Source organism: Chiloscyllium plagiosum, chromosome 4, assembly GCF_004010195.1.
Source record: "Chiloscyllium plagiosum isolate BGI_BamShark_2017 chromosome 4, ASM401019v2, whole genome shotgun sequence".
In the NCBI taxonomy this organism is placed as follows: Eukaryota; Metazoa; Chordata; class Chondrichthyes; order Orectolobiformes; family Hemiscylliidae; genus Chiloscyllium; species Chiloscyllium plagiosum.
Genome location: NC_057713.1, coordinates 99,163,825 through 99,186,619, shown reverse-complemented (window position 1 = coordinate 99,186,619; position 22,795 = coordinate 99,163,825). Strand labels below are relative to the sequence as shown.

General features: G+C 41.2%; 1 protein-coding gene across 9 annotated transcripts; it reads left to right on the top strand.

The window, feature by feature from the left end:
- The first annotated feature begins 163 nt into the window (after window positions 1–163).
- Window positions 164–22,790, top strand: tcaim (T cell activation inhibitor, mitochondrial). 9 transcript variants are annotated; one of them, XM_043688725.1, is made up of 10 exons: window positions 164–489; window positions 4,999–5,131; window positions 6,944–7,097; window positions 9,692–9,974; window positions 12,324–12,446; window positions 15,057–15,154; window positions 16,860–16,951; window positions 17,487–17,719; window positions 18,689–18,820; window positions 20,810–22,790. In XM_043688725.1, exons 2-10 carry the CDS (start codon window positions 5,036–5,038, stop codon window positions 21,033–21,035), a joined length of 1,437 nt encoding a protein of 478 aa, XP_043544660.1. In that variant the 5' UTR covers window positions 164–489; window positions 4,999–5,035; the 3' UTR covers window positions 21,036–22,790. The 9 variants fall into 9 exon arrangements, with proteins under 9 accessions (XP_043544660.1, XP_043544661.1, XP_043544658.1 ...); XM_043688723.1 differs by lacking the exon at window positions 164–489 and adding an exon at window positions 3,102–3,321; XM_043688724.1 differs by lacking the exon at window positions 164–489 and adding an exon at window positions 3,104–3,321 and having other exon boundaries at window positions 9,692–9,941.
- Window positions 22,791–22,795: the final 5 nt, after the last annotated feature.

Here is a 22,795-nt window from a genome sequence, read left to right as displayed (position 1 = left end):
TTTATGTTCACTCATTTTCTCGTACAAGGGTGTGCGTGTTGCTGATTAGGTCAGCATTTATTGCCAATCCCTAATTAATCTTGAGAAGATTGGTGATAAGGTACCGCAGTGAACTGCTGCAGTCAGTGTGATATTGCTAAACCAACAGTGCTGTTAGGGAGAGAGATCCGGGACTTTGACTCGGCAACAAAAGAACAGTGATATAGTTCGAAGTCGGGATGGTGTGCTTCAATCTGTCTGCCATTCTCATCGGTGGTAGAGGCAGCAGATTTGCAGGATGCTGTCAAAGAAACCAAGTTGATCCAGTGAAGGTGGAGACAATGAAGAGAAAGAAACTGGATTTATACAGTGCTTTTAACAACTTGTAAAGTTATAGTTTATGGAATTAAAGGGTCAGCTTTATGAATTTGGCTGAATGACAGCTAAAAGAATAGCAGTTTGTGGATGTTTTAGGGGATGAAAGGAAAGTTTGTATTGGAGCTCCCTAAGGTAAGTGTTGGGATCCTTACTTTTTTTTTGTTTATCTTAATGTTTAAGACCTTAATAGGGTACAATTTCAAAGTTTGCATGTGATTATGAAAATTTCAAGCTTTGTGAACTTTGAGCATAGTGTAGAGCTTTGAAAGGACATTGTATTTTGTGAACCTTCATATAATTATTTGAACTTTTTCTTTGAAGTGAAGAAAAAATGGATTTTAGTTTTTAGTTATGTGAAGGTGAGACTTTTTTTAAAAGATTGAAGTTATTTTGAATATTGAGTTCAGAATAACATTTACAAGAAGTCATCTTGTTTCAACTAAATGACCAGCTGCCTGCCACCTTGGAAGATAATTACTAAGGTGTTTTTTCAACCCAGACAACGTGACCAAAAGCAGGTTGGTTTATGGAAAGAAGAGTCACACAACAGCACAGCTGTTGTTCTTAAACTTTGAGCAGTCAGGCCTGACAAGTCCCTACAAGTTCTGGAAGCAGAATGCTGTGGAGTTATCAGAGGAAGATACCCGACAAGGCTGTTGAAGACATGAATTTAGGGAACCCATGTTAAGTAATAAGTGAGCTGAGTTAGCTTGTTTATTGAGACATATCAACTAAAGAAAGTAGGTTTGTGAATGCTCAAATTTGCTGGAATGAAACTAATTACAGCTATGCCAGCTGAGCAAGAATTTTAGTGTGAAGATGGGGCGACTCTTCATTGAGGTTTGAGAGTCTGTATATGTATTGCTGGGGGTGAAATGATTAAACATTTGATATTTAATGAGATCACTTAAACAGTTCTTGGCTTGTCTACAGTTTGTTTTCTTTTATAACTATGTTAGTAGTAAATTTAGTAAATTTAACAGTCTCTTGTGTTCAGTGACTGAATGTGAGAAAAAGACACAACTAATTTGTCTATCAAGCCTGTGATTCTATTCTGTGATTTGAATAACTTGTGCTATTAATGTGCTGGACCATAATAACATTAATAACATAGTCAACTGGCCAGACAGCTGGTAAATTTAAGGGCTCCGACCCGAAAGGTCAATTCTCCCTGCTCCTCGAATGCTGCCTGTGGAGAATATGCTTGTGAAAAATGTAAGTGTTCCTTCTGCAAGAGGCTTGTAAAAAAATAAATTTTGTGTAAATATAAGGCTCAGTGCTGCAGAAACCACAATCAGAGGTCATAAGGCTCAGTGTGGACCATAGGGGACGAAATGTTGCGTTAGCAAACACGTACACAAAACCACAAACAGGTCATAAGGCTCAGTGTGGGGGAGAAGTGTTGAGCTAGCGAGCATGTACACAGATTCTGGATTAGTGGTGCTGGAAGAGCACAGCAGTTCAGGCAGCATCCAAGGAGCATTGGATGCTGCCTGAACTGCTGTGCTCTTCCAGCACCACTAATCCAGAATCTGGTTTCCAGCATCTGCAGTCATTGTTTTTACCAAGCATGTACACAGTTTGCAGCAAAAAGGGATGCAAGCTATGTGGTAAAACAGCCAAGCTAACACCTGCACTTTGTCACGTGTAAGGCCAAATAAGGCAAGAAACAAACAAGGGTAAGGGGCGACAGGCTTAGAGTTGTGGGAGAAGTAAACAGAGGAGGAGTGAAGTGAGTAGCTTATGAAAGGTTTAACGCTTTGCATGCTAAGCCAATAAGCTAAAAGAGGAGTACCGAGAGACTCAGCTGAACTGTATAACTCGGGGTGCCTACTTGTCATCCATTCTTATAAGAATGTTTTAATAGATACCTGCTTTGGAATTTGACTCAGACTGAAATTATTGAAGAGAGCCATTTCTCACATGCATGATCTGCTGTGCTTTTCCAGCAACATACTCTCCAGCCGGCAGAGTAAGTTCAATGCAGAGAAATGTGAAGTGTTAACCTTTTAGTATGAAGAACATGGAGAGACTGCTAAATGGCACAACTCTAAATGGGCTGCAGTGCAGAGAGGTCTGGATCCATACAATATATAAATCGTTAAAGGGGTCAGGATTGCTATTAGTCATAGACTTGATACAGAGGACAGTACACAGTATTGCATGTTTTATTAACAAGGGTAAGGAGCTCAAGGGAATTGAGTTTATCGTGAATTTGCAGAAGAAATGAGTTGGGCCTCAGCTTGAGCACATGAGCAGGTCAAAGGATCCCTTTGACCCAGCATATCCCGGGCTGAGACGGTGGTTAAGATGCTCGGACTTGAATCTAAATCAAGACTTTACGTTGGACAATTAGAAAGGAATGAACATGATATCCTTCGGAATGGATTGCCCATCCCTGACGATCGGTTTATCTGGAATCATTGCTCTTCCCTGGTGATCGGTCTATCGGGAGTGATTACTCCGCCCTGGTGATCGGTCTATCTGGAGTGATTACTCCGCCCTGGTGATTGCTCCTTCGTAGTGATCGGGCTATCCGGGAGTAATTGCTTCTGCCTAGTGATCGGTCTATCCGGGAGTGATTGCTCCTTCCTAGTGATCGGTCTATCCATGATTGCTCCTGCCTAGTGATCGGTCTATCCGGGAGTGATTGCTCCTGCCTAGTGATCGGTCTATCCGGGAGTGATTGCTCCTTCCTAATTATCGGTCTATCCGGGATTGATTGCTCCTGCCTAGTGATCGGTCTATCCGGGAGTGATTGCTCCTTCCTGATGATCGGTCTATCCGGGAGTGATTGCTCCTTCCTAATGATCGGTCTATCCGGGAGTGATTGCTCCTCTCTGGGATGGATTACACGAGTGTGCCCCCGTTGTCCTGGTGACCGCCTGGAGCTGGGACTTGCAGGGAGCTCGGCCGAGGCCTGCGGCCCCGATGATCCGCGCGGATGCTCCGATTTCTGGGCAGGTGAGCAGGGCCTCGGGTCAGGGGTCAATGGTCCTGACCTGACACCCTGACCTCAATGTCACCGATTCCTCATCCCCTCCCCCACCACCTTCTCCTCCCCACCCCCCTCTCGACAGCCCCTCACCTTGTGTTACCCCCCACCCACCCACTTGCTCTGTGCTCCTTTTACCAGCTTTAAAGTTGATCCAGTTTGTGTGAAAGGAGGATGACAAACACTTTATCATCATCAGGTTCTGAGTGATGCGTCTGGAATGAGTGTTGAATTGAACCCTCAACAAAAGAGGGGATGAGAATTGAACTCTGTCTTAGCCCAAACTGCTATTTCAGTGGACCTCAGCATTGCAAACCTACAGGAGTCTGAAAGTCCAGTCTGTGTCATGAAGAAAACATACTTTTTCCTTCTATGACACTTGACCTTGTGATGGACCACTATCTCTCTAAGTACAAAATCATCAACTATGTCCTGCTCACTATCTCTTACCGTTTTGGATCATATATGAACATACAATACATGAATATGCAACATAGTCATGACACCTGAACAGTTAAAGACGGGTGCTCTGCAATATCTAAATCATCCCCCACAATCTGTGACACATTGCATCTAAAAAGTACATGAAATGAGCTTGCACCAATTTGGCAAAGAAGAAAACTTGGAAAATTCTTCTTCAAGCTATGTAGGTGATCAAAACTGCCTTAGGCAGCACTGTTGTCCTGAACATTCTATGCAGTAGTTTCCTCTTGAGCAAGCTAACATCTGCCCCAGTCACAAAAACAGCTCCAGCCTCTCGTGGAGAAATTCAGTGATTCATTGTCCATTGTGTGAGATAGCACTTCACTACTTTGTAAGGACAGATCCACTTCCTAACAGTAGACCTATGTGTGGCTTTATACAACATGAAGTTGTGACCCCTTCACATCCTGACCCAAACTCTCAGCTGGAGCATTATCAATTCCCTTCATTCTATTCTAAACCTCAAACTGATCACTCATTAAGTTTTCATTCCTGTAAAGTCTCAACCCTTCCATACTGTCGTAAGTAAGAATCTTTTATGCAGGGAAATTGACATATTCCCCCCTCTCCACCTGTTCCAAGGACTCAGTATCATTTAATTTGTGAGGAGACTGAAACTGGATTAATCAAAAGTTTGTACAAAGGCAATATAGTATGTTTTGTCTTTTGGTCAATAGTCCTATAAATACACCCACCTAATGTAGTTTGCTATATGACTGTCCTTTTAGATTTGGATACCCTGTTGAATTGTTTCCAGTTGATTTTGAGGCCTGGCCTAGAATCCCTCAGTTGATTGTCCATCCTTGGGAGATATTTTAGAAAGAATCTTAAATCTATCAATGTTTGCACAGCAGGTATCAGTCATTTGGCCCAACAAGCCCAAGCCAGTGAGACTCTTTCCTCCCTAATTCATCTCACCCTATCAGTCATTCTTTCTACTTATTCCCTTTTCATCTGTTCATGTATTTCTAGACCTTTGTGCAATTTGGTGTCAATTCCTCCTTCCTCAGATAACTTGCATTTAACCCGAGCTACCATTTTCATTGTTGAATTTCTTTTTCTACAAACTTTCCTGCTATGCAGGCTCAGCTGAGCAAACATGCTGTAATGCAATAGAAACCTACTCCCTGTTACTCACCAAATCACTTAATTTTCTATCCCAGATTCTGTGCAGGAATAGCCAATCATCAGATTTGTCGAATGAGCACCTTATCAGTGGCTGAAGCTGTGAATGCCCTGAGACCATTCTACTTTGCTGTCCACCCAGATTTCTTTGGCCAGTATCCAAGAGAGAGGGTAGGTACTGATGGTCTCTGTGAGGTTTCTGAGTTTGAGAACTGATGATCGCCTTGGAGAAGGTGCAGAGCTTTACCAAGATCTGGTATCAGCTGTGGTTTAGTGGGTAGCACTCTCATCCCAGGCAGTTGTGAGATCAAGTCCTCCTGCAAAGGCTGGAGCACTATCTATGTTTACATGCCCAGTGAAGTACTGAAGACGTGCTACACTGACAAAGTGTTTATCTTTTGGATGATTATCTTTTTCAGATTTAAAGTTGTGTCTACCCTGTAAGGTAGATGTGAAAGACGCTTTGGTACCACTTCAGAGAAGAGAGGAGAGCTCTCCCGAGTGTCTTACTCAATATTTATACATCAACTATTATCAGTAAAATAGGTTATCTGATCATTATCTCTTATCATTCTCCCATTGCTATCTGTGCGAAGTTGATGTGTGCTAATTAGCTGTCATATTTCCAATATTACAACGGCGAGATTTCCAAATTACTTGTATGGCAGTATTGGATCACTTGAGAATGTGAAAGGTAGCGTAGAAATTCAGATCTTTCTTTACATAATGGTATCAGGGATGAAGGATTTGAGATATCTAGTGATAATGAATAAACATTGTTCTAGTTACAGCACAGAAAGTTGAGGGATATTCAAAATCACAAAGGGCTTTGATCGAAGAGATGTAAGCAAGTGGCTCATTGATGGAAAGTTCTGTTTCCAGAGGACATAGATAATTGCTAATTGTTCTGGAATGTGTTGTTTGAGGGAACGGTGAAAGCAAATTCAATTGTGACCTTCAAATGAGAATTCGATAAATAATTGAAGAGGAAAGAACAGGGGCAGCATAGAAGCAATTGATAACTTTTCCAGAGAGCTGACACAGGCACAATGTGTCAAATGCTGTCGCTGTTCCAGGTGGAGTGTCCTTGTTTCAAATGTTTCTTTAAGCTACACAGGCAGGTTCCATCTCTGCCTTTTTGAGGCATTCTGAATGTCTTTACACTGGTCTGTTACTAATTATGTGTGCTCTTAAATTGTTCTTATTGCACTGCCAGTTATAATCCATCTCATTTGTACTGACACTACTGCTACATAAATGTATGGCAACATAGAATTGGTTCCATGTTGCAAACAGATTTTTGAGATGAGCACCCAATTTCTGTGCTTGACGGTGAACCAAGTCTAAATTGGAGCCAGATTTTTCAGGAGTGAAATTAGGAAACAGTCCTACGCACAAAGAGTGGTAGCAGTTTGGAGCTCTATTCTAAATACGGCAATTAATGTTCAGTCAATTGTTAATTTTTGATTTGGTGATTGATAGATTTTATTAGCCAATCTTTTTAAGTAGTGTGGGACCAGGTGGGTAAATACAATTAGGGCACAGATCAGCTATGACCTCGTTGAATGATAGAGCAGAATCAAGAGGCTGAATGGCTTCCTCCTGTCCTTATGTTCAATGTGCAACACAATTGTCAGAGTCAATCCATGATATTCTGTCACTCTAAGATATTTGAGTGTAAAGAAAGATTGGTACTGATGGTCATTATTCCATTTGGAGGTAAGAGGTTTCATTCCTTAAATGCTTCAGCCCAGATTTGGTTAGGTAAAGATATGGTTAAAAACTACAGTAGTATATACCAATGTTTGGAAAAACTTAAGTATCTGTACCAATGGCCACTGCCCCACTGAAAGAATCCTTTAACTCAGACTGAATGAACTGATGCAGACTCGATGGACCCAATTCTGTGCTGTATTATTCTAAGAATCCGATGCACCTTACTTTCAGCTGGAAGAAAGTCTCTGTGTTGTTTTGCTTTTGCAGGAAGTGAATGAAAATTCCCTGAAGCAGTTGAATAGCTACTTGGAGTGCATGCAGAGACCAGGGCGTAAAACCCTTCAACCTACAAAGCTCACATTCTACATCAGAGACACAAGTAGTGATCCAAATGCACCCCAGCACCATGTAAATACTTCAGGTGGGGGCAATGTTTTATTGGGAGCTCTACGAACTATTCTTACTCTTGTTCTGACTTAACTGGTTTCATTCAGGATTTAAGGCAGATATTCTCTGCAGAGTATTGATGTTCAGACCATTCCTTTAATTATGCAGTTGTGCAGTCCCAGTGTCCTTGGAGCCAAGCCTTACTTGTTTAACAAAGTACAGTAAATAAGGCCATGAATCATAGAATTCCTACAATGTGGAGACAGGCCATTCAGCCTGGACCAGGCCTCCAAAGAGCATCCCACCCAGAACCACCCCTCTACCCTATCTTTGTGACCCAGCATTTCCCATGGCTAACCCACCTAGTCTGCACATCCCTGGACACTACGCGCAATTCAACAAAGCCAGTCCACCTAACTTGCCCATCTTTGAACTATGGGAGGAAACTGGAGCACCCAGAAAAAGTCATGCAGATATGGGGAGAATGTGCAAAATCCAAACCGACGAGGGCTGGAATCGAACTGAATTGAATCCAAGCTTATGATTTTAGTGACTAGCACCATCATCTCTGAGTCACAATGTTCTGGATTCAAGTCCAACTCTAGGGCTTGAGCATAGAAATTTAGGTAGACATTCCAAGCACAGTACTTAGGGAGGGCTACACTGTCCAATGGTGTCTTTCAATAAAATGTTAAACCACAACCTCATTTCTCTATTCAGCTTTACGTATAAGGTTCCAAGGCATTATTTTGGATAGGTGCAAATGAGGTCTCCCCAATATCCTGGCCAATATTTATCCACCAATTAACATTCTTCTGATGCAGGGATTATAAATGTTCAACAGGCTCATGGTGGAGCAATAACAATAGTGCAGTGATTTGCAAATGCTTTCCTGAGTTGGCACAGTGACAGGGTGAGAAGTGTTTTGCAGGAATAGTGTCCTCATGGACGTATATTAGCTCCTGGTCCAGCAAAGCTTCCATTTTAATATTTTCATCATTGCTTTCAAATCTCTCCATGGTCTCGCCCATCCCAATTCTGTAATTTTCTCCAGCACTTCAACCCTGTGAGATAACTGTACTTCTTTAGTTCTGACCTCTTCTACAGCTCTACTTTTATTTCACCCCACTCCCGCTAATGGCGGCTGTGCTGTTAGTTGCCAAGGTCCCAAGTACTGGATTTCCTTTCCTTTCCACTCTGCTCTCTTTTCAGACACTCACACCTGTCCTAATATTTCATAGATTCCCTACAGTATGGAAACAGACCACTTGATCCATAAAGTCCACTCTGACTCTCCAAAGAGCATCCTACCTGTACCCATAACCCTGCATTTCCCACGGCCAGTCCACCTGACCTGCACGTTTTGTGGGAGGAAACCAGAGTACCCGGAGGAAACCCACGCAGACTCGGGGAGAATGTGCAAACTCCACATAGTCGCCAAGAATGGATCGAATCTGGGTCCCTGGCGCTGTGAGGCAGCAATGCTAACCACTGAGCTACCATACCGCCCCAGGTCATGTGTCTCAGTGTCAAATTTTGTTTGATAAGACTCTTATGCATTTTTGACACTCTGCAATGTCAAAGACTCCACATACATAAATGCAGGTGGTTGTAAGCCTTATTCTACCATTCTTGGGTATGTTAATTTGAAACCATTTTAGAAATTGCAAACTGTAAGAATGTCGCACTTCTCTTTGCATGTCAGTAGTGAAGTCTGGTAGACACTGCCGCAACAGGCAGTGGAAGCAGATACAATAGCAACTTTCAAAAGGAAATTGGATAAACGTTTGAATGGAAAGAAAAGTTACAGAGCTTTGGGAAAAGAATGTGGGACAGAGAAGTATTTCTGATGATGGTAGGCTGAATAACCTCTGCCTGTGCTTTACGTCCAGTAATTTGTCTGTTGTGCCAGTCATTGAATCTAAGCGTGTAGGTCTAGCTGGCGGTGAAGAAGGCAAATGATATGTCTGCCTTCATAGCAAGAGGATTTGAGTTCAGGAGCAGGGATGTCTTGCTGCAATTGTACAGGGCCATGGTAAGACCACACCTGGAATGTTGTGTGCAGTTTTGGCTTCCTTCTCTGAAGAAGACTGTTCTGGCTACAGAGAAAATGTAATGCAATTTGCCAGACTGATTCTGGGATGACATGACTGACCATATGAAGAGAGTTGGGACTATATTCACTGAAGTTCAGAATGAGAGGGGAATTCATGGAATCCTATAAAATTCTAACAAGACTAGACAGGGTAAATGCAGGAAGGGTGTTCCTGAGAACTGAGATCCAGGAGTCACAGTTTAAGGATGCGGGTTATGCTATTTAGGACTGAGATAGGGAGAAATGTCTTCACTCAAAGTGGTGAGCATGTCTAGTGGTACAGGACACTGTTGAGGGCAAAACATTGAATGTTTTTAAGAAGGAGTTATAGTTCTTCAGCCTACATGGGTCAGTGGATCTGGAGCAAAAGCTATAACAGGTACTGAACAGGATGATGAGTCATGATCGTATTGAATGGTGGATCAGGCTCGAAGGGCCAAATGGCTTTCTCCTGTTCTTATTTTCTATGTTTAATTACATTCACTTTATGTCTACAAATTTAGTTAATGTTAAAACAAAACTATTTGTTTCAGGGTTTCGACCAGTTACTTTCACGCTACAGAATAAGGACCTCCTGAGTGTGGTAGTAACGATCTTGAAATCCTGCAGTTTATCCACGGATCATGTGCAAGATACACAGATTGACAAGGGCCTGCCTCAGCAGACTGCGACCATTCCATTTGGCAGACCTATCCGGTGGGATAAGACCTACTACACTGTCACTGGCTACAGAGACCCAGAGGAAGAGTTGGATTGCACTGTCCATATGGAACCTGCACTTGGGTACAAGAACTGTTACTGCCTACCTCAGTTAAGGTTGTGTTAATTGCTGTAATAGTTGCTCTGGTCTATCCCAGTTCCAGATAATTGTATCATTAATATTTGGCTAATCATTCAAATGTCAGCTGTGGCTTAGTGCTTAGCACGACTAAGATGGCCATGAGTTCAAATCTTCACTCGGGTCAGGACTGAGGGAACACTGCAGTGTCTGTAGGTCAGGACTGAGGGAACACTGCAGTGTCTGTAGGTCAGTATTGAGGGAGCACTGCAATGTCTGTAGGTCAGTACTGAGGGAGCACTGCAGTGTCTGTAGGTCAGTATTGAGGGAGCACTGCAATGTCTGTAGGTCAGTACTGAGGGAGCACTGCAGTGTCAGAGGGACCATGTCAGACCACAGTGCTGAGGATGGTATGTACTGTCAGAGGGGCATTATAAAGGGAAAACTGCACTGTCAGAGGGCCAGTACTGTCACAGTACAATATTATCAAAGGGGCAGTACAATGGAAGTGCTGCATTGTCAGAGGGGCAATACTGTAGAAGTACAACACTATCAGAGGAACAGTACTGAGGGAATGCACCATTTATAGAATCGTAAAAATGTACAGCACTGAAGAAGACTGTGCCTGTGCTGGTCCTAAAAGACCTAATCAACTTCTCAGGCTGATGTTTGTAGCTGTTGACATTGTGGTACTTCAGATGTGTATGTTTACCCTTTATAATTTATAATTGTCCTTTACATATATAATGCATAGTTTATAATTCAGATGAGGGTTTCTGCCTATGCTATACTTTTATAGCCAGTGACTGTAGATGTGCACTATCCTCTGAGTAAAAAATCCTCAACTCCCCTTTAATCCTTCTGCCAATCACTTGAAATCTTTGCCCCCTAGTTATTTATATCACTGATAAGTGAAATCGGTCCTTTCTATCTACTCCAACAAGGCCCTTCATAATTTTAAACACACCAACTGATCTGCCACAGCATCCTCCATTTTAAAAACAAGCCTTAACTAATCTTCCCACATGGCTAATTTTTTCCAGTGAAATTGTAAATCTCCTCTGCCTCTCTGGTATGATCACATCCTTCCTAGAATGAGGTGATCAGTATCGTACACAGTATTCCAGCTTTGGTCTAACCAATGCTTTATCTGTTCCTGTATGAATTCCCTGCTGTTATATTTTCTGCACTGACTTGTAAAGAAAACTATCCCCTATGTCTACTATCCTATGTGCCTGTTCTGTTACCTTCAGGGATCTGTAGAAATACACTCCGAGGTCTCTCTATTCCTCTACACTTCTCAATGTTTTACCATTTACCATGTATACCATCATCCACAAATTCATTACCTTGAATGCCTCAAGATTGAATTCTACTTGCCACTTTGTTTTAACCACTTGACAGTCCATTGAAATGCTACAGTTTAAAAGCTTCCTTCCACACTATCAATGACACTATCAAATTATCTTTTGATCACCTTTATATTTAAGTCTAAATCATATATCAGAAAAAGCATATTTCTGATATGCTATGGAATTCCACTGAAAGAAGATTTCCAGTTGCAAAACCAGTGTTACGGATGCAAATCGTTTGAATGAGGTATTAAACCTCAATCAGCATCAAATAATCAGGTTATCCAGTCCTTATTAAATTGCTATTCGTGGGATCTTACTATGAGCAAGTTGACTAGCGTTTCTACATTTCAAGAGTAGGAGCATGAAGTATTTTGGGATATCCTGAAATCATGAAAGGCAATTTGTTAACCACTCCGTTCTTGTAAACTAAGGGATTAGGTTTGCAAAATAAATCTTTTAGAAATCTCAATGCAATAAGAGGTCATCCGATCCACAATGCCTGAGTTAGCTCTTCGCAACAGCAATCTAATTAGTCCCATTCTTCCCTCTCATTCCCCCTCATTCCCAGAGTCTGTCCATTTTTCTTTATCAAGAATTCATCCAGTTCTCTTTGTAAAGTGTTGAATCTGTTTCTACTACCCTTACAGCAATAAGATTCTCACAATCGTACTTAAAACTTGTCCATTTTAGGCTATTCCATGGACTTGATTATGCAAAAGGTAAATTAAGCAAGCTTTCGCAGGTTTCTGTATTTTATAAATGAGGACGATGTCAGGTTGTATTGAGTCTATTTAGACGTGGTAGTATTGTGAAATGATTTGTACAGGCGTAGTGGTGCCAGTTAAGAGGTCAGTTAGTTTTCTGAAATTGATGGTGCGGGAGTCATAGACAATCCTAAATTTTGCTACGTAAGTGTTACTAGACCAAGGTTTCTCCACCCCATGGATTTTAGTTTTGGAATCATTTTGAGGAAACCATGGATGTTATCGAGAGAGTAATGCTGACAAACTGATGATATTGTTAATTTTGTAGGTTGTGGTTGCATAAAAACAGAGCTTCTGCTTCCAAGAAGTTAACTGTCAGTATTCCACTGCGAGATGAGCTCGAGCGTTTAAAAACGGAACTGTGTCTGCAACTGGAGATAACTGATATCAGGTATTACTTCTAAAAGGAAGTGAAATATGCCAGAAAGGGAAATGTATATAGAGTTTTAAATGAATCTCTTTAAATCTAAAAAGGTATTGAGCTGTCTTGTAGCTCAGAGATGATTACACCCACTCTACAACTGCTTTTCATTGCACCTCTTAAACAGGTTGGGATTAATGGTACTTGCGAGGGCTAAGGCAGAATCAGATGACTTCAAACTGAACTTCCAACCTCTTTGCATCTCCAACTCCAAAACCACCAACTTGCACCTCTGTAACAATGCCATCTCTGCCACTGCTGAAACCCTCAACTGTGATCTTGTTATAGCCAAACTCAGTTATTCTGATCCTCGCCAGTCGAACTCACCTTTCAGAAATTGGATTTATTCAAAAGTACTGCTCGTATAAAAACTTGGGAGCACTCACCCACCCCTGCACGCATGCAAACATGCACCCCCCACATCCTGCCATGGCCCTCCAACTTACATTGGATGCCAATCTGGCAACATCTTAATTTGAAATTTCTGACCCTTGTACTCAGATCTTTCCATGCCTCACCCCTCCCTATTTTTGCTGTCCTCCAATTCCACAACTTTCCCAAGATATCCAATTCTGGCCTCTTGGGTGTACTCCACCACTAACTTATACCTTTCAACTGCACACCATTGACATTGAGCTTTGAAATCCCTTCCCTAAACCTCTCTGCATTATACTTTACTTTCCTCCTTCAACCCCCCCTCCTTATAACCTACCTCTGACCATGCTTTTAGTCATCAGAGCCCTAATATGATTTGATCCTTTTTTAAGTACAATGGCCAAAACTGTACTCCAGGTGCAGCCTCGCCAACATCTTGCTTTTAAACTTCACCTCTCTCACAATAAAGGCCAAAATTCCATTGTGTTCTGAATTATTTACTGTAACTACATGCTTTTGTATTTCTTGCACAAGAACACCTCAATTCCTCTGTACTGCTCTTTTATGACCTCCTACTTTCCTAAATTAAATTCCATCTACCAAGGGTTTTCCCCATTCATTTAGCCTATTTGTAGCTCCTTACAAATCCTTTATGTTGTCATCACAAAATGCCCTCCATCTATTTTTGTATCATTAGCAAATTCGGATACATTTTTACTCTGCCTCTTCCTCCCAGGTTATTAATATAAATGTTAGATAATTGAGGTCCTAGGACTGATCTTTGTGGCACTCTAATAGTTACATCTGTCCAATCTGAAAACTACCTGTTAATTCTAACTTTCTGTTTTCTGTGTGTTAACTAATCCTCAACATTATCCCCAAAATTGTGAGCTCCTATCTTGTGCAATAACCTTTTAGATTAGATTAGATTAGATTCCCTACAGTGTGGAAACAGGCCCTTCGGCCCAACAAGTCCACACCGACCCTCCGAACAGTAACCCACCCAGACCCATTCCCCTACCTTATATTTACCCCTGACTAATGCACCTAACACTACGGGCAATTTAGCATGGCCAATTCACCTAACCTGCACATCTTTGGACTGTGGGAGGAAACCGGAGCACCTGGAGGAAACCCATGCAGACACGGGGAGAATGTGCAAACTCCACACAGACAGTTGCCCAAGGTGGGAATTGAACCCGGGTCTCCGGTGCTGTGAGGCTAACCACTGAGCCACCATGCAGCCCCATAAGTGGATCCTTATTGAATGCTTCTCAAAATCCAAATACACTGCATTTACCAGTCTCTTTATCATCTCTGCTTGTTATATCCTCAAAGAATTTGAAAGGGTTCAGAAAAGATTTACAAGGATGTTGTCAGGGTTGGAGGATTTGAGCTATAGGGAGAGGTTGAATAGGCTGGGGCTGTTTTCCCTGGAGCGTCAGAGGCTGAGGGGTGACCTTATTGAGGTTTATAAAATCATGAGGGGCATTGATAGGATAAATAGACAAGGTCTTTTCCCTGGGGTGGGGGAGTCCAGAACTAGAGGGCATAGGTTTAGGGTGAGAGGGGAAAGATATAAAAGAGACCTAAGGGGCAGCTTATTCATGCAGAGGGTGGTACATGTATGGAATGAGCTGCCGGAGGAAGTGGTGGATGCTGGTACAATTACAGCATTTAAGAAGCAGCTGGATAGGTATATGAATAGGAGGAGTTTAGAGGTATATGGACCAAGTGCTGTCAAATGGAACTAGATTAGGTTAGGATATCCAGTCAGCATGGATGAGTCGGACTTAAGGGTCTGTTTCCGTGCTGTACATTTGTATGAATCTATGATTCTAAATTAGTCAAATGTGATTTCTCTTTCATGAAACTATACTGAGTCTGTTTTGCTGTGTTAAGCTTTTCTAAATGTCCTGCTTTTTCTTCCTCAATAATGGTCTCTAGCATTTTCCCATCGTTAAGCTAACTAGCCTATAGTTTTCCTAATTTCTGTCTCCCTTCCTTCTTAAACAGGGGGTCACATTAGCAGTTTTCCAATCTGCTGGAACTGTCCTGGAATCCAGTGTGTTCTGGAATATAGAAGAATATTAAAGTTTTATTTTTCACATTGCTTTCTACCATGTTTAGGAATATTCCTCACTGCTCATTAGTACATTTGGTTCCATCTCCAGCAATATAATTTTAATTTTGCTCTTGGTCTAGGTGGCAGAGAAGTTGGGGAGTAGCTCATCGATGTAGCCAATTACACAGCCTCACTCGTTTCATCCAGCAGAATTCTCCAGATTTGCACAATATCAAAGGTCTGTCTTTTCATAAATACTTGCAAGCATTGGAATGTGAAATCAAAACTTGAAAATGGTTATGCCAGCATGTTCAGATACAAGATAAGCAGGCTAATATTTCATTTGTGATTTCTGTTTATTCCAAATTCTACCCTCCCTCTGCTCCAAGTTTTTCAATTAAATCCACCCAATACCCTTATAAACTTCTTGTAAGGGATCTTCTAATAGAATCCTTCTATCACCTACCCCAAGTGCATCTGAGTCTCCTTTCCCTTCTTTGACTTCTCTGTTTCTATTTCTGAAGATAGGCTATTCCCCTAATATCCATTTCATACCTGGGAATCAGTTTAGCTCAGTTGGCTGGATTGTTGGATTACAGAACAGTGTGATGTCAATAGCATGGGTTCAATTCCCATCACTGGTTTGAGATTACCACGAAGGACTCTCCTTCTCAACTTCTTCCCTTGCCTGAGGTTTGACAGCCCTCAGGTTAAATCACCACCAGTGAGAGCAGCCCCTATAGTCTGGCAAGACTATGGCGACACAACATTACATACTTACAGTTATCTTGAATACATGTCCTCATACAGTACCCCACTTCACGTAAGGATTCTATTCCATTCTCCAGTTTCTTCAACTCTGTCACATCATTTCCAATAATGCCACCTTTCCTCCACAGGAATGCTTTCGACGTCACCATCTTCTTCAACTGAGGATTTTCCATCTTCCAACACCGTTTCTGCCACCTCCAGTAGAATGCCACTACCAAGCACATCTTCACCTCTCCTCCACTGTCAGCATTTTGCAAGGATCATTCCCTCCACAGTACTTCCATGACACCTTCCCTTGTAAGCACAGGTGTGTTACTTACTCTTTCATCTCCCTCTCACTCTCCAAGGTTCCAAACATGCATTCCAGGTGATGCAGCAATTTACCTGTACATTGTTCAGCCTACTGTGCTGTATTTTGTGTCACAATGTGCTCTCCTATAAATTGGCAAGACCAAACGCATGCTGGGTGACTGCTCAATGGAACACCACAGTTCTATCTGTAGGAAAGACTTCAGCCTTCCTGATGCTTGCCATTTTAATACACCATTTTGCTCTCATGCTAACATTCCCAGATCTGCTCTAATGCTCAAACCAAACTCAACACTTGCTGGAAGAACAGCCCCACATTGTATACTGAGGCACTTTACCATCTTTAGGAGTAAACATTGAGTTCAACAACTTAAGATCATGAACAATTTCCTCCATTGTGATTACACCTTCTCTTCCCCCAGTGTCTGGTTTGCTCATAATAGAGCTGACTTATTTTCTGCAAGTAACATCTTCTATTAAAACCTATTCTGCACTTTTATCCTTCCCCTCCTACCATTATCAATTTCATACTGGCCACTCTCACCATCCGTTTCACTTACTCACTCTTTCCCCTTCATCAACAGCATAACACCACCATTTTCCAGCTGCTTTTGGTTTGAAGAAGTCATCTGACTCAAAATGTTAGCTCTGTTTCTGTCTCCATAGATGCTGCCTGAACTGCTGAGTTTCTCCAGCACTTTGTTTTTATTTCAGATCTCAAGCATCTGCAGTGCTTTGCTTTTATTTATTCCAGATAAGGCTGTGACTAATTTAAAGTGGAACTGTGTGATGTATCTTCTACGCTGTGAATCTTGATGCAAATCTTTCATCCCCCTCCATGGCTGTGCCTGTTTCCTTTACAGGACGTACTTTAATCTTTGCTGATAACTCCGGGATTAATGCTGCAGGGCAGATTATGTTGGGAACTGTGGATGTCCATCATCACTGGGCAAAAGTAAGTGAAACCAACAGTAAAGACAACATTATAGCAAAATGTGTGCATTTCATGTTTCTTATTTTCAGAAATATTTACTTTGTTCTATCTGGTCAAAGTTTAGGGAGGAAATCCCTCAATTTAGGGGCCAGGCAGCTGAGGGTACAGCCTTAAGTATGGGATTGAAAGAAATAAGGGATGCTCAGGAATTCCAAATTGGAGGAGCACCAAGATCTTGGGGGGGGGGGGGGCGCAGGGGGCTTGTAGGGTGGAAGAGGGGGAATATAATTTTTAACATCATTGCATTGCCAGACTGGGAGCAAGATACACTGGCTCCCAGTCTGGCAATGCAGAGTACAGTGGGTGATGGATAACTGGGACAAACTGACACAGTTTTGTATAATGTAGATTTGGCAGAGAGTGAAAGGTGGGAAGCTGGGCAGAAAACGTTTTGGACGAGTCCAGTCTGAAGGTAACAAAGGCATCTGTAAAATGTTTAAATTTGTGAATGATCAAGTATTGGTTCAGTAAATATTTAATTTGTTATTACTTGAAGCTGTTGGAGAGGTTGCCCATCTACTGTGATCTTCACAGCCATCTTTCTGTGTTGAAAGAGAGGACCAGCTACCTTCTGGGAGACGTTGAATTAATTTATGATGAGGATCTGCAACCAACAGTTATGCTCGAAGATTATTACAGAATGTTAAAGACCTTCTATCAGAATTTGATAGTTATTCAACCTCTGTTTCACCCACGAAGTCTAAAAGGACTGCAAATAATTCTACAAAAGTGAGTAATTGCTAAAGTTGCAAGTGAAACCACACTTAAGTGCAGCAAGTGTGACATTATTATCCTCGAAACATAGTGATGCTGGCTATTCGTGCTGAGATTTGTTCTGGCTTAGGGACATCTGCCACCAGTAACTGATGTGACTGGGCCCATTTGTGCATGTGTAGGCAGCTGTTTTGATGGCCACCTTTGTGTTTGTACTCACCTCTCCAATTGAGGAAAGGATGGTAAGGTGGGTGGGATTTGATGATATGGCCAGTCATATGCATCATTCAATCATTTCCTGAGCAATTTTCTTCATTCACTCATGGGATGTGGGTGTCACTGGCTAAGCCAGAATCTTGCCTATCCCGAGCTGACCTTGAGAAGGCACTGATGAGCTGCTTTCTTGAATCACTGTTACTCGAGTTCTGTTTAACTCCAGATAAGTTTATGCAATCAATGTCTTGACTGGTGCTGGGAGAAACATCTGGCAGGAAAACTGGTAATTCTCATTGTTTTTGCATTTGACTACTCCAAATGACTCAATTTGTAATTGCCAGGACCAACATAGTGTTTATCCCCTAGATGGAAAGTCCCAGGTTTGATTCACAATCCAGCGAAAAATTAACCATGGTACTAACCTTTATTTCTATCCAAAGACCTTTTCATAAATTCAATGGAAGTCAGTCAGTTGAACATTTAAGGGGAGGGGAGAGGGAGGAAAGGGAGAGGTGGGAGTTGGTCATAGATCCCACCTCATTGAACAGGAGAGTTCTTTTCGGTGTGGCCAATATTTGTCTCTCAATCAACATCACAGGTTTCTTGCCGGCAATTGGTGGCTGTACTTGAGGAGAAATGGATAATTTGAGTGAGAAGCATTTTGGGATGTCCTCCGTTTATGGAAGGAAATGTAAAGACTTTTAACAACTTGCTACTCCATCATTTCAACACTGCTCATGTTAACAGGATGCTGTTCTTTTATTTCAGTGACTCTTCTGATCCTAGCCTCCTTCAAGCAGGTCAACTGAGCATACCTGTAACATGTGACCCCACTACCTTACAACGGTTTATTCAGGCTCATTCACAAAGAGCCAGGACCTACTTGAGAAAAGAGGAAGAGTAAGTAACAGATTCTAACTGAGCACATGTTATAGATGAGAGGGTGACAATTGAAGTCGCACTCTTGAAGAGGATCAGACATTCACACACTTTCATATATGGTTTTTGCATATATGGGTAATTCATTAAAGAATTGTTAAAATAAAATCACTTCAGTTTCCCAATGTGCATAAAGAACCATTGACTGGATCAACTCAAAGGGATTGGAGTGTCAGTATTTCTGAATTCCAAGATGCCTAATCGCTCATTAACATCAACAGTTAATGCAGATGTGATTTAGATATTTACTGGCTACAGCAAGGAGATGGTAAAATCATGGTGTAATAAAACCATTATTAGTCATACTTCTTTAGTTTAATAAGGAAAGATTCTGATGATAGGGCAAATCTTAATGAGACCCCATTAATTAAGTCTTTCTTTATAAACTTTTGATAATAGTGTAGGGGCATCTGGGAACTCTAAACATGAGGATTTAAGGACTGAAAGAAACAGACAAAAAAAAGGAAATTAGGTGAATTACAGTGAAATCAGATCCAGAAATAAAGGGAAGGAGGAGAAAGGGTGAATTGAGACAAAGGAAAAAATAAAGTTAAAAGTAAAACTAAAACTGTTTATACTTGCAAAATCACTGGCATTACTTCATCTGAAAGTTTGAACCTAAACAATTTAAATTGTTCACTGCCCCCTCATTCACAAAGTATATCCAGTATTTTTTTTTATTTTATTTCAGGTTTCCAGCATCTGCGCATCTTTTCTTCTATATTATTGTTTAAATTCTTCTTGTTCTGAACCAGAGCAATGTATTTACATTGCATTAATTATTACATTGTTACTCAAGAAAAGGTGGGGCACAGAAACAGCCACTTGGATCATGTGGCTGCACCAGCTGAGAATCTAGCTACACAACCTGATCTCACTTTGCTGCAATCAGGCTACAGCCTTCAGGTTTCTGCAATTGAGCTGCATATCCAGACACCTTTTATATGAATTGAGGATTTCTGCCTCATTGTTCTCACCTGTAATCTTTCTACCAATCATTTTGAATTCAGAGGTAAATAGCCCTGTTGAGCCGCTCTATCCAGGACCCTCACAATTTGTTTGTCTCAATCAGCTCTCCTCCAAGCCTACTCTTCTGCTAGGAGAACAACCCTACCTATCAAAATCTTGTTTACAGCTACAATTTTCCGTTATGTAAATCTCATCTGCACCCTCTCTAGGGCAATTACATCCTTTCTATAATGAGGTGATCAAAATTGCAAATTGTCCTTGTGGCCTAACTAAAGATTTATACAATTCTAGCATCACCTCTACTTTGGCTAATAAAGAGCAAGATTTCGAACCTACTTATTGATCAGTCCTGCTATCTTCAGTAATTTATAGACCTACAGTCAGAGGTCTTTTTCACCTTTCAGTATTTTCTGATTAATTGTGTATTATTTTGCCTTGTTAAATCTTCCTAAATGTACCAAGTCACACTTCATTAAATTGAATTTGCTCTTTTTCTGCCCACCAAAAGTTACATAGATACATAGTTACACTGATACTTATCAGCCCTAAATCTGTGGTGAGTTTAATTGGTAAATAATGCATAAAACCAGCAAACTCTTCAAAATAACAGCAAGGCTGAGGATGAAAAGCCATTAGTGTGCAACAACAGATTGATGACCAACAACTCAGTTAAAAATCACACAACACCAGGTTATAGTCCAACAGGTTTGTTTGGAAGCACTAGCTTTCCAAGCGCTGCTCCTTCATCAGGTAGTTGACAGCTAGTGCTTCCAAATAAACCTGTTGGACTATAACCTGGTGTTGTGTGATTTTTAACTTTGTACACCCCAGTCTAACACCAGCTCTTCTACATCACAACTCAGTGTTATCTCTTCGTCCCTTGAACTTGACAGCTAATTAAATGTAAACTCTCTATTACTTCTCCAGCAAATCCACTGTTTCACTCCAGAAATTAATGGATTTTTATCTTTATCCGACTAGATTGGAACTGAAACAGAAGACACTGATCAGAGATTGTATAGAACAATTTGGACTCAAGAGACTGTATAAGGAGCCCAGTGTGTCCAGCCAACAAATGGTGAAGTGCTGTCAAAGACTCCTTGAAGGACACATAGGAGAGTTACAAGGGATGCACCTGTGTATCTCCCATTTCTATACAGTGTTACAGGATGGTGACTTGTGTGTGCCTTGGGACTGGAAATGGTAACTTAGGAGAATGGGGAAAGGAGACTGGATCCATGATAGTCCCCACAATCTCAGCTTGGAGCAATGTGAAGTGTATGAAACTGGGAGTCTGCATGTTTTGGAACTGTAGCTAATAACCAAGTTTAGGGAAGTCCCAAGTTGCCCACAGAGAGCTGAATTGTAATGTGAATTAAAATATATATTTTAAAAATTTCAAACCTCAAAGTGACCAGCTCCACCAAAATGGAAATTCAGCCCCTGGCTAACTGAACCAACCAATTTGACTTGCTGTGGAAACCAGCATTTTTAATTGCACGTTGTAAGCTGAAATTAAGATGACTGTGGTTGAGGCTCAAAATTTTTTTATCATCATACGGCTGCCCACGTATTTCCACCACTTAGTGCCTGTCGATGCATGTTTTGGAAGGGTCTGAAGATTGATATGGCCAAACAGGTGAGTGTCAAACACACTTTCCTTGGCCATCAGTCTTGAAGTGGAACTTGAACCTAGAGTTTCTGACTGAGACAGAGGTGCTATCTACTGTGCCATAAGACCTCTTATTAATCTTATAAACCTCATTTTTAATGTCACACCTTACCATATTGATGAATGAGGCTAATTTGGATTATGACTTTTTGTTTCAATCTTTCCTTTCCTCCTGTTTGCACCAGTATCCAAAGTTCCCAAGTTTGAGAGGAATATTGAGAACAGTAGATCTAGAACTTGCAGCTCTCACAGCCAGGGCACAGAATTTCTAAAACAGTAGATCTGATCTTGGAAGTGTTGTCTTACACTTAATTACTGTACAGATAAAATGAATCCCTAACCCTGTGATCTCCCAACCACACAATCCTCATCATTAAGATCCAATACTTTCACCTCTGCAATCTCAAACTCCACCCCTAGCTCAGCTCATCTGCTACCTAAGTACCCATCCATATGTTATTTCTAGACTTCAATTCCAGATGTTCTCCTGGCCATCTCCCATAAACTTGAGCTCATATCAAATCCAGTTTATTCATCAACTGGTGTTGCTGACCTAAACTGTCTCCTTATCTGGCAAACTATCCATCTTAAAATACTCTCACTTGTTTGTAAATGGCATGGCATGGTCCCATCCTTCCACCCTACAACTTCCAAGAAATCTGTGTACATTTAATTGAGATACCTTGGGCACACTCAGTTTTAGCTAATCCACTATTGTGGCTGGCTTTCAGCTTTTTGGCTCCTAAGACCCACAATTCTCTGCCTCTCATTTAAGAGATTTGTTAAAACCTGCTCTCTTTGCCAAGATTTTAATCAAATCTCTTGATGTCTTTTTCTGTGGGTCACTGTTGTTATACTACCTTAAGGTGCTATGCAAGTGCAAGTTGTGTGAATGTTGGCAAATATGAAGTCGTGATTTTGGCTGCAGAGTACTGTATTAGTTTTATTTCATCAGAAATGGGGGGGGGGGGGTGGGAAGGAATGGGATGATGGGGTCCATAAGTGTGTTATAGCTAGATCCTAATTTACATCAATTAAATCCTAAATGATCACAAGGCAGTGCAGTTTAAAAAAGAAAGTTATCCCATTGAAATATACAGGATTCTGAAGAAGCTTAACAGGGTGTACCAAGGTAATTTCTCTCGACTGGGAAATCTAGAACACAGGTAGTCTCAGGTTAAAGGTCTGATCACTTAGGACTGAGATGAAAAATTTCTTGTTTTTTTTGAGTCACATCTTTGGAAAACTACCTGAGAATGTGGTTGAATATAATAAATGCTGGAATATAGAGTTTT

Excerpts from the sequence above, each read along its gene's own strand:
- tcaim (XM_043688723.1), top strand. The coding sequence starts at position 3,302 with ATGCTCCGATTTCTGGGCAG. Across the intron at positions 9,975-12,323 it reads TACTGCCTACCTCAGTTAAG|GTTGTGGTTGCATAAAAACA; the intron begins GTTGTGTTAATT and ends TTAATTTTGTAG. Across the intron at positions 18,821-20,809 it reads TACTTGAGAAAAGAGGAAGA|ATTGGAACTGAAACAGAAGA; the intron begins GTAAGTAACAGA and ends TTATCCGACTAG.